Consider the following 12,764-nt stretch of genomic DNA (forward strand, 5'->3'; position numbering starts at 1 on the left):
TGAATATCTTCAAAGGGGTGGAGTTAAAGGGATATTAGGGTTTTAACAAATAAAACATTTTAATTGTGTAATGAAAAAATATCTACTTTATGTATTAGCTCCTTAGGCCTCGTTCAGATGAGCGTGGTTTACATGCTGTTACAACAGCATGTAAACCACACTGCTGACATGCAGGAAATCTGCGTTGAATGAGCTGCTCTGTTCTCCGCCGAGCAGCCCGTTCACATGTCCATTCTGTGAGCAGAGTGCTGCCGCTGCTCCCATAGGAGCCGATGGTCAGCTCCATGGACAGCGTCACAGCACGGAGCTGACAGGCGAGTCGGCACTCACTGTCCTATCTATTTTACCAGCGCAGATTCTGCGCTGGTAAAAAAGATCCGTGTGAGAGCTTCCATAGCAACTTATTGGTAGCTATAGAAGCGTGGTTTACATGCTGTTGTAACAGCGTATAAACCACGTTCGTTTGAACGAGGCCTTAAGGTTTACAAGCTATGTGCTTGCAGTGATTCAGTAGGAACCTTTATTGCTTTCTTCTATGAGATAAAAATTGTCCTGGTCATTTGATGGTCACACAGGTAGTAATTACAGTCTGAGGCCATCAACACTGGCCAGATATTGACACAATTTGCTCATTTCCAAGCTATTGTATGTGTGCAGAAAAAAAAACATAGATGACTAATAAAACCATAGCTTATCATTGCTCTTGATTGATTGTGTCATCATGAAAATCGCTGAAATCAATAGCATGACCAAAAAAAATCTTTATTCCCTGAAGATAATCAATAAAGATTCCAATTAAATAACTGGAAGCAGAGATATGGAAAACTGATGAATTAATACAAAAATATATTAGAAATTTGTAGAACATTTCACTCTACCATACATAACCATGATTTGCTGAGGTTTAGAGATGAGCGAGCACCAAAATGCTCGGGTGCTCGTTACTCGAGTCGAACTTTCAGTGATGCTCGAGAGTTCGTTTCGAGTAACGAACCCCATTGAAGTCAATGGGCGACTCGAGCATTTTTGCATATGACTGGTGCTCCGCTAAGGTTTTCATTTGTGAAAATCTTAGCAAATCACCAAAGTCACGTAAAAAACTCAGAAATGGATAGGGCAGGCGAGGAGCAACATGCAGGGCTGCATTTTGGGCTCCGAGGTCTCACTATTAAGCCACAATAGTGGCAAGAGTGAGACCCCCCCCCCCTGCACTGTCAGCATAAAGATCGTTCTCCTCTGCCACAGCTGTAACAGCTGTGGCAGAGAAGAACGATGTTAGCCCATTGAATTCAATGGAGCCGGCAATACAGCCGGCTCCATTGAAAGCAATGGCCTGCCGGCGAGCGCGGGATGAATTTTCGGGAAGGGCTTAAAAATATAAGCCCTTACCTGAAAAAGAAAGATTTTAGTGTAAAAAAGAATAAAAATGCAGGCATTCTCTTCAATGGAGCCGCTGCTGCTGCCGGCGACTCCATTGAAGACAATGGTCCGCTGGCACACCTGAATTCTTTTTCAGGGAAGGACTTTACATATAAGCCATTCCCTGGAAATTAATTAAAAGTGATTTAAAAAACAAAAAAAATAGATACTCACCTCCCTTCAGCTGCCGGGGCACAGCCGCGTGTTCTCCTGCCGTCCCCTGCACTGTGGTGCTGAACTGCTGTCATTCAGCTGAGAGCTGCGCTGAGCCAATCAGAGGCAGCATTCACTCACCCATTCATGAATTCATGAATGGGTGTGAGTGAGATCTGCCTCTGATTGGTCAGGCTGTGACCAATCAGGGGCATGTTTGACTCACACTCCCTTCACACCCACTGCAGGCCAGCCGCGCTGAACTCCGTCTGCCGGGACAAGGTGAGTATATATATATTTTTTATTTTTACACATTTCTGGATGAATTGCAGGGAAGGGCTTATATATTTAACCCCTTCCCGACAATTCATCCCGCGATCGCCGGCAGCCCATTGCTTTCAATGGAGCCGGCTGTATTGCCGGCTTCATTGAATTCAATGGTCAGTGCTCGTTTAATTGAGACGAGTACCGCGTGGTGCTCGTCTCGAGTAACGAGCATCTCGAGCACCCTAATACTTGAACGAGCATCAAGCTCCGACGAGTATGCTCGCTCATCTCTACTGAGGTTACATTACACCTTTTAAATGAACAACTAATAGGTGGTTACCAACATATGGAATAGTAAGCAGTATTTAAGGCTTTATTTGGATTTGAAAACCCAGTCTTGCATTGTGAGTTTAGCAGAGTTACTATAACTATTTGTTGGGTTCTCACAATCAGTTGTATTAGGCGCAATGTCCGCGGGTGGGTTGGATTTGTGGAATCTGAAAATCAAGCCGCATATAGGGAAACCTAAGCGTCCGCACCTGAATTAAAGCATGCAGATTTGATTTGTGGATCTTTGGATGTAGAAATCAAATCGCAGCATGCTCCTTATTTATTGAAGTCAATGGAAGCCGTCCACCACCCGACCTCAATTGAATTGTGGACGGGCCACAGTAGAAGTTAAAAAAAAAAGTACTGCGCAATGTGCACCGGCGCGCTGGCCGGAATTTCCGCATACAATGCAGTACCGAAAGTACAATGCGTACAATGCAGTACGCAGGGTCCTCGGCCGCAGGCAGGGTTGGATTCCGATGTGAGCTCCCGCATGCAGAATCCGACCTGCCTGTGGACATTGGGCCTAATTGTCAGAATTATATCACAAAAGTCAATTGAATTAAATGGGTGTTTATTATTTTATTAGATTAATGTTAAGACGGATTCCAGTTTTGAGACACCCTAAAATTAGCTCAGTATTGCTTAATAAAGTCTTAAAACAAGGGATGTACTTTACTACTTTCTAAATACAATCCTATAATGAATGCAATTTAAACGAATCTTTAATATTCATGCCTTGGATGTTTGAACTTTCTTAGATGATCTGTGAAATGTTCCTGCATGTTTTATGGAAACACATTCCCTTGTTATATAGTACTTTGCTGTACTTACAGACTCCCTCTGCTATAATATTATGCAGCCAAGTCACATAAGAACTTGTTTATATTATTCTACAAAGCTTTCAAGGTATTGTCTAAGCCCATAAATGCACACTGAACAGATATTCAGAGATTGTTTCAGATTATTCCCCAGAGACTGAAAACAAAGTAGAAAATATTTTAAAATATATTATTGCTATAAGGCAGAGCACAATATAAACCATGTTTAGGTTATAGAACTATTTCAAAGAACATGTGACTTCCATTACCATCAGAAAAATACTTATATAACTGTCATTCAGTGTAAGGTTCAAGGATTCTACAGCTTTACTTAAACCACAACTATTGTTAAACAAACAATCTGAAACCCTCCTTAGGCAGCCATACATGTATATTATATGTAGTGCAGCAATATATGTAAGCAGGTCATCATATCATATTTGGGATCTTTTTTCTTTCTTCTAGCCATTTTTGTAAACACACACTTTCTCTCTCCATGCTTGCTGAATAGGTAGGCTTTTCCTGGCATGATAGAACAGCTGATGTCTCCTCCTGTAGCTCCTCATCCCCTCTCACAGCATGCAGTTCATGCACCTACTGAGGGAGACACACTGCAGCTGCATTCCCCCTCATCCCTGTTTTGTATTTGCTATTTTAATATAGACAGATTTTGAAGACTTCTAAACATCTACAGATATTCTGGAAGCAAGGAATGGCGAATTATTAATTACTGGAAAGAGGGAAAAATGTAATTTCCTCGTATAATTTCATGTTTCACTAATGTTGAACAAACCAAATCAGTCGAACATTCACATGTAGCTTGTATGTACTCCCTGCATTTCCCTGAGCCCCCCCTTTATTATAATCCCTTTTATTTATATAGTGTATACATTTATTGAGGGGGAAGAAGAAGAAGAAGCATGGTGGCTCAGTGGTTAGCACTGATGTTTTGCAGCACTGAGGTCCTAGGTTCATATCTGACCAAAGACAGCATTTGCATAGACTTTGTATGTTCTTACTATGTTTGTGTGGATTTCTGCTTCATAATAATCATTTTTATTTATATAGTGCATACATTTATTGAGGTAAAGGAGGAAGAAGAAGCACTGTGGCTTAGTAGTTAGCACTGCAGCCTTGCAGCACTGGGTTCCTAGGTTCAAATCTGAACAAGTACAACCCTGCAAGGAGTTTGTATGTTCACTTTGTGTTTTTGTGTGTTTCCAAAAGCATACTAATAGGTGAATCTAGATTGTGAGTCCCAAAGGGGATAGAAAATATCAAGTAATGTAAAGCATTGCATTATATGCATGTATTATACAAATAAAGGTGCCTATTATGGAACACAAGTAGAACACACAAACTCTAGACCCCAACACTGTAAGGCAACAGTGTTAACTGCTGAGCCACAGCAGAAAAAGAACCCCCACTCTTTTGGCCAGGGTAGTTATTTTAGAGGTATTGGTGAAACTCCAGTTTGATTTGAACTAATTTGGACCAAATCAAACTTTTTTTGAAAATCAAGGAACCGGCTGAACCAAAGTTTTCAAAAATTTTCACTTATTACAAATTTTCACACATGCATCTAATGTATGCAAAAAAGTTTTAAGAGGTATATTTTAAATGTAACTAAAATAAAAGACTATGTATAATGTCTAACTACAAAATATGGTAAGCTTACCTTGGAAACTGACTTTACTTTTTTAATAGCATTCTAAACTTAAATAGATAATGAAATTTAGGACATCTATAGGTCACAAATATTAGACTGGTGGAGGTAAAACTCTTGACATCCAATTGGCTTTTTGAAGGAACTCTGGCAATCAGACAAGTGCTCAGGCCTAGTCTTTGGCTTTTGGCATTATGTTCATCAGTCACATGGCCTTTCTGCAGCTCAGTCCCATTCAAGGTAATATATGGCGCTATGCTTGGTATACAATAAAAAGGCCTTAGCACTCACCTGAGTGTGCAGTACCTTCAAACAGCTAAACAGCAGAGGTAAGAAGACTGACGACCACTGATCTGATATTGATGGCTTATAAAAAGGATAGGTCATGCATCAAGCATCACTTTTACATGTACTTAACATTGCTTTTTTTTATTTTAGAAAAACCTTGTGCGCTTTTCTGTTCTGCCCTTGGTAAGGATCAGCCTGTTCTGGTGGCAGAAAAAGCTCTAGATGGTACACCATGTGGAACTGATGGCTTGGACATGTGCTCAAATGGCAGATGCCAGGTAGAGTAAAACTAAACATATAATATGAAATCACTAGGAGTCTTTCAGTTTCTCATTTTGGTTCTTTAAGATAAAATACATAATCTGGATTAATTTTAAAGAGGTATTCCATGTAGGTGATGTTTTTATTGATTTCACCTTTCTGACTAATGGAATGCATGCTGCTACTCCACTCATTTCAGTGGAACTGTCGGACGTGGCTGAGCGCTTGAAATCAGCGATATCTGGCTTTTTCATTGCATTGTGTAGAGTAGAAGTGTGTATACGAAGCCACTGCTCCATTTATTTGGGGAACTTCAAGACCCCAGTTATGTTGATGGTGAGGGTCCCAGCAGACATACTCCCACCAATCTATCAGTTTTCACCTATCCAGTGGATAGTTGACAGTTTGGAAAAATTTCACCAAACTTAAATAAATACCCCTCTAAAGACAATTGTCAATGAACATTCTTTTCTCCATTTGATTTCTTTTTTAACAGTCACATATGTCATTATTGGCTACAGTTATGATTACTTTCAAAGTAATTTATTTTACTTTTAGTGATTTGTTTGATTTTTATTTACTTTGGCTATATAGCATATTGGATAAGACAGTTGCTGTTAAGGGGTTTGATATTTTTTTACATGTGCATCTTTAGTATATTGAATACATAGTCTTGTCTTACAATAACTGGCTGTGAAAATGCTTTCAACTTTCTAACACATGGATGTTGTAATAAATGATCTGAGCATCTTAGTAATGTCACCCCTGGCACCACAGCATAGTAATTGCCAGGCTGAAGTGAGGCCCTGGAGCCATCCTGTGAACATGGCTATAAGACCATATCTTAGGTTTGCCCTAACTAGTGTCCATTCTTATTATTATGCACAGGCATAATCCGAGTTATATTTACGTATAGGCATGAGAAATTGTAATACAAATTTCTATGTTAATTAGATACTCATGGTATTGTTTGATAGGAGGATATCTAGGGAGGAATGAGGGAAGGGCTGCAGAGTTTGCTAGATGGAATAAAAAGTACAGTCAATGTTCTACTTTATTTTGTTACAGAGAACAAACATTTGAAAACCTTACATGACTTAGGGTGGCTTCACACGAGCGTGTTTATGTGCGTGCATACGTGCGCACAAAAACATGCATCTGTTACAACCAATGCATTCCCTATGGTTTGTTCACATGTCCGTGTTTTAAAGGCGTGCGCCTGTAAAGATAGGACATGTGTGCACCATAAGAAATGCACGCATTGTCTTTAATGGAGCCGTGGCATCCCTTAATTGTTTTATAGGGAAGAGCATTAAATATAAGCTCTTTCCTGAAAATCAACCATTTTAGTGTAAAAAAAAAAAATATATATATAATATATATATATATATACATATACATACTTGTCACATGCGGCAGGTGTTTTCTTCATCCCCGCGGGGAATAAAGAATTCCCTGCTGCAGCTGTCACAGATATGACAGATGCGGCAAAAGAATTCGTCATCCCCACAGGGAATAAAGAATTCTCTACCACAGCTGTCACAGATGACAGCTGCAGCAGAGGATCCAGCTGCCAGCACCCCTTAATTGTTTTTCAGGGAAGGGCTTCAATATAAGCCAGTCCATGAAAAACAACCCAAAGTAGTGTAAAAAATTAATAAAACAGACTCTCCTTTCTTCAGCTGCCAGGGCTCAGCAGCATCCTGTCTGCGCTGTCCCAGACTCTGCAATGAAGTTCTTTGAGCAGGCGCCTCAGCCAATCACAGGCAGCTCTTGCTGAATGAATGACAGGTGAGAGCTGCCTGTGATTGGCTGAGCACCTCAGCCAATCAGAAGCATCTCTTTAAGCAGGCAGGGATTTTAACTCCCTGACTGCTCAAAGAACTTCATTGCAGAGCCAGGGACAGCTGAATGCCGCTGAGCTCCGGCAGCTGAAAACAGGTGAGTATGTGTTTTTTCTTATTTTTTACACTACTTTGGCTTGTTTTTCAGGGAAGGGCTTATATTTAAAGCCCTTGCCTGAAAAATAATTAAGGGGTGCCAACAGCTGGATCCTCTAGCACAGCTGTCATCTGTAGAAATATTGAGCTGTCAGCAGCACCCACACTCTCATGCAGTTTAACAAAACTTGCTTGTGCACGCCTTAGAACAGAGGACTAGATCCCGTTGTCCCTAAACAGTAAGAGTATATGTGGTAAAAGGCAGCACTCCTTGCAGCAATAGTATAAAAAAGATACAACCTTTATTCAATTCATGGTCAAACAGAGTGCCTCAGCAACGTTTCAACCCGAACGTGGGTTTTTTTCAAGCTGAGAAAAATCCACGTTTGGGTTGAAACGTTGCTGAGGCACTCTGTTTGATCATGGATTGAATAAAGGCTGTATCTTTTTTATACTATTGCTGCAAGGAGTGCTGCCTTTTACCACATATACTCTGACAGCTGTCATCTGTGACAGCTGCGCTAGGGAATTCTTTATTCCCCGCAGGGGGGCAACGGGGGACTTGGCAGCGGCAGACAGGTAAGTATATATATATTTTTTTTTATATATATATTTATTTTAACACTAAAAGGGATGTTTTTCAGGGAAGAGCTTATACTTAAAGCTCTTCCCTGAAAATAACTTCAGGGGTGCCAGCAGACCATTGCCTTCAATGGAGCTGCCGGCAGCAGCCGCGGCTCCATTGAAGGCAATGCGCGCACCTGCATACATGCGTGTTTTTGTGCATACAGGGTTGCACACATATGTACACACTTATGTACACACAAGCACACGCTCGTGTGAAACCACCCTTAAGGTGGATGTGGCCTACTTAATGGGTGGAGTGTAAATAAGCAATTTGTGCTGACAACCTCATCATGCCAATTTTTAAAGGGAATCTCTCACCTACGTTTAGCCCTATAAGCTAAGCTTATGGACTAAAAGTAAGTGGCCTGCCAAGTCTGGGAACGTGTTATACTTAGCTCCCTCACTCTTCCCCTGGTGTGAGTGTTAGAAGCTGCCGCTCTATGCATTGCCTGGTGCTACTAAGTTGTTAGCCCATTCTAATTTTAAAATTGGTGGGGCTATTTGCACTGAGCGGTGACTTCCAGTGCTCACACCAGAGGAACGACAGAGGAGGTAAGTATAATACATACCTGGACTCAGTGGGTCACCTATTGGTAGCCCATAATCTTAATTTATAGGGCTAAAAGTAGGTGGCAAGAATCTCTTTAACACATGTTTTGATCAGGTGCTGAGATGTGAACTGATCACTAGACAAAAGGGTAGATGCAATTGGCTGGGCACTGTTTTTCAGAGAATTGTGCACATTCTATAGAAATTACATAGAAATGAATCTAGCCATCATGGAATAGTCACAATAAAATGTCAATTAGAAATGAAGAAAAAATTGTTAGTTCAAAAGCCACCAACCCCATTGGCTTATGTATTTTGACTGTTGACCTTACTCATATCCAGCCATAGAATTTACATAGTGTGCATACAGCTAACCAATCAGAGCTGAATTAGCAGAATTTTTAGCCAAGCACTGCTGCTTATTTACTTACTTCTGCCTTCTCAGCAGGCAAATCCCAACCAATCAAAACTTCTCCATGACACATAGGTTTTTGTTATAATGACATGTAAGTGTTAAAAAATAAAGATCGTAATGTTTAATTATTATTGAATTTTATTTTAAAAAAAAACAGTCATTCAACATACAGAAGAAAACAGACTTGGTGTCTCCATAACAGTAACGATTAGGGATGAGCGAGCGTACTCGGAAAAGCACTACTCGCTCGAGTAATTTGCTTTATCCGAGTATCGCTGTGCTCGTCCCTGAAGATTCGGGTTCCGGCACGGAGCGGGGAGCTGCAGGGGAGAGCGGGGAGGAACGGAGGGGAGATCTTTCTCTCCCTCTCTCCCGCCCGCTCTCCCCTACTCCCCGCTGCGACTCACCTGTCAGCCGCAGCGGCACCCGAATCTTCAGGGACGAGCACAGCGATACTCGGATAAAGCAAATTACTCGAGCGAGTAGTGCTTTTCCGAGTACGCTCGCTCATCTCTAGTAACGATCTATACAGTAATATCAACTTGCTACTGCGATTCTAGTACACAGTGAACTATGTTAAGAGAAGGAAAACACAAATGACAGAATTTGTGTCGCATCACCCAAAAAAGCTTAATTATAAATTAAATTCTAAATAACAAATGCTAAACTTTGCACATCCGCTAGATATAAGAATTATGGCGGTTGGAATGGGGGTCAGCAAACTCAACTCTCTTCTCCCCTAAGGCAAAAAATGTCTGGTTAAATAGTTAAGGGATGAAAGTTATATATTTACATTATATCAAATCAGGTAACTTAAAATGTCTAAAATGTAATAATTTGCCAGGTTTGCACAGGTGTAACACCAAGATAAAGATCTATACAATGAAATAGCTCAGTGCAAAAGGTTGCTTTGTTTTTGCTGCAAATAAAATCCAAGAATCTTGAACTTATCATTTTTGGGCTTTTTGCCCTTTTGTAAATTTAGACATGAAAGGAGTAAATATTTTCTAAAATGCCTCTTCCCAATATGATAGATGTCAGAGATGTAAGATAGAGCGTGTACAGTTCTTGATTATAAAACAAATGTTCTTTTAACAGAGTTTCTTTTATGGCTTAGTACATGCCAGAGACTGCAGGAATGTGCGCTCATAGGGCTCAGACTTTCAAACCCAAATGTAAATTAGTAACTGTCTCTGAGTAATTCAAGTTTTTTTTTACATTTTTGTAAACATACATTAAAAGTCTATGTAACCTCCTCTAGATATACATGGTCTTGTCATTGGTTCCATGCAGATGGGATTCCATAGGTTTTACTTCCTTTCTCTCCTATTTGAACCTATTCAGTTTATTAATCACAGGGGACGTATGGTTCTAATGAATCAGTGAATCACGTAAAGTTATACAATTTCCAATTAGACTCTCTATGTGAATTACTTGTAGTTTTGAAGAGCTTGGCTTGCAGTGATTATTCCCAATGGGAAAAATATTTGTCCCATTCATGATCACAGATGGTAGATACACATCTCATTACACTGACAGTCCAGTTATCAGTTCTGTCTTGTAAGAAAACATCCAACTGTGTGATTATTACATAAAAACATAAATAATTGTAATAGACCATATGGGAACAAGCTACACATGTCAAAGTATCATAAGTATCAATCATATTCAGATTGTTAAAAAGATCCATATGCCGTTATACAGTATTTACACCCAAAAAGAATGGTTCAATTTGGTAACTTTAACTTAAGACACATTTGGTGGGGCTGTCATAGATTGAAGGAGTTCTGGTTAGGGATCTCTAGTCTACTGGATTAGGTGTGAGGAAGTCCTTCACCATTTACAACCAGATGGTGTTCCACATTAAAGTAGGTGTATTTGCAGCTACACGTAGTCTGATAGTACATTATTGGAAGTTTAACATTATCCCAACTATTATGGAGGTAATAAATAAAGTCAATCTATATCAGGGATATGAATATACATTGGGGGTGGCAGATGTAGGAAAAAAGATGGATTCTATGGAAGATGGTATATTTGGTTAAACGATGACCGCTTTTACAAAAATATAAGAAGACAATATTAGCATTGTGTTTTTTATTATTTTTTGGGCCTTTTTCTCATTTAAAGGAGTTGTCTGAGTTAAAATGTTAAAACGTATTTTTTTTATCTATCCACTGCATGCCCAAACATAATAAAACAGCATATACTCACCTCTCCTGGCTCCCCACATTCTGGTGCAGGCAAACAGAGCTCAGCGATGGAGGGCTGGTCTCTGTGATTGCCTGCAGCAACTTGTGACGTCCTCCACATAGGCTGACTGGAGCCAAAAAACACTACTGGCAACGGTGGCACAAGACATGGGGAGCCTGGAGAGGAGTATTAGCTGTTTTATCATGTTTGGGCATGGGAAAGGTTTTTAAGAAAATGTAACTTGGACAGCCTCTTTAGTGTGGGATGTTGAAGACTAAGGGCCCATTCACACGGGCATATATTCTGTCCATATTCAGTCAGTATTTTTTACTGTCTGGGGGTGGGGTCACACGAGCGTGTTTTTGGGTGTACTTAGGTGCGTATATACGTCCGCATCTAGGTACGAACAAAAACACGCGTGAACACAGCTGTGTGCTTGTTGTCAATGGAGCCGTGGCTGCTGCCGGCGGCTCCACTGAAAACAATGGTCTGCTGGCACCCCTGCATTCTTTTTCAGGGAAGGGCTTTACATATAAGCCCTTCCCTGAAAAAGAAAGATTTTAGTGTAAAAATTAAAAAAATGGTCCAAAAAAAAAATTACCTCTCCGCCGCTGCCATGTTCTGTGGAGATGTAGAACACATCAGATGTTTCCTGCATCCCCGCAAGGAAAAAGAATTCCCTGCTGCACCTGCCATGTCTGTGAGAGATGCATCAGAGGAATTCTAAATGCCTGCGGGGAATAAAGGATTCCCTACCACAGCTGTCACACATGACAGCTGCCGTGGAGGATCCTGCTGCCGGCACCCCTAAAATGTTTTTCAGGAGAGGGCTTTAAATATAAGCCCCTCCCTGAAAAACAAAGAAAGGTGTTTAAAAAAAAAAAAAAAGAAAAAACATACTCACCTCCCTTCGGCTGCCGGGGCTCAGCCGCATCTTCTCCTGGCTGTCCCCGGCTCTGTAGATCTAAGCTATCAGCAGGCGGGGATTTAAAATCCCCACCTGCTGGTAGCTCTGATTTTGATTGGCTGAAGTGCTTCAGAGATCTACAGAGTAGGGGACAGCCAGAAGAGGATGCGGCTGAGCCCGGCAGCCGAAGGGGGTGGTGAGTATGTTTTGTTTTTTTTAACACCTTTCTTTGTTTTTCAGGGAATGGCTTATATTTAAAGCCCTCTCCTGAAAAGACACGCACAAAAACACGCTCGTGTAAACCCACCCTGAATACGCAATGCACACTGACCTATTGAATTAAATTAGTGTATTCAAATGTACAGATTTTACACAGACCGATGTTGCATGTGAAAAAAATCGCAGTATATCCTATTTTGGTCCATATTAATGGAGAAAAGTCCATTAATGTCTGCGTGCATAAAACAACCTGCAGTGGACACGCATTAATTAGCATATTCACTGCATTTTTTTTTATACAACCTACTTTCTGTGGGCTGTGACAAAACTGAGGTCAGTTGAACCTTTTTTGAGTTATTTTTCACGCATGCATGCATAAAAAAAAATGTCACCTTTTCAATAGAAGGAGTGAAATCTGCTGTGAATCTGTATCCAAATATGCATCAAAATTCACACCAGGGAGGGGTGAAGATTTTGAAGTGTAATTTGATGCGGATTTTGGTGTGGATTCTTTGTTGAGGAAAATCCACACCAATTCCGCCTTGTGTGAAGGATACAAAGTATAACATGACAACGGCTGTTGTGTATATATGTGTGCCTGGCATAGGGAAATAAGAGTGTAAGAAACCACTAAATACATCTGCATACAGAACTGAAAAACATGATAGCGCTATATACTGTAAGGGCTTAGTCACACAGCGCCCGTCTT

At 40.5% G+C, this 12,764-nt stretch overlaps 1 protein-coding gene across 2 annotated transcripts in view; it reads left to right on the forward strand.

Annotated features, from left to right (window-relative positions):
* Nucleotides 1–12,764, forward strand: part of ADAMTS19 (ADAM metallopeptidase with thrombospondin type 1 motif 19) — a 245,169-nt gene that overhangs the window by 175,260 nt on the left and 57,145 nt on the right. For both annotated transcript variants that reach the window (XM_066603164.1, XM_066603165.1), the window contains exon 14: nucleotides 5,095–5,222. In XM_066603164.1, coding sequence (XP_066459261.1) covers nucleotides 5,095–5,222 — 128 coding nt within the window. The remainder of the gene's footprint in view (nucleotides 1–5,094; nucleotides 5,223–12,764) is intronic.

The sequence above is a fragment of the Eleutherodactylus coqui genome, chromosome 5, assembly GCF_035609145.1.
Source record: "Eleutherodactylus coqui strain aEleCoq1 chromosome 5, aEleCoq1.hap1, whole genome shotgun sequence".
Taxonomy (NCBI): domain Eukaryota; kingdom Metazoa; phylum Chordata; class Amphibia; order Anura; family Eleutherodactylidae; genus Eleutherodactylus; species Eleutherodactylus coqui.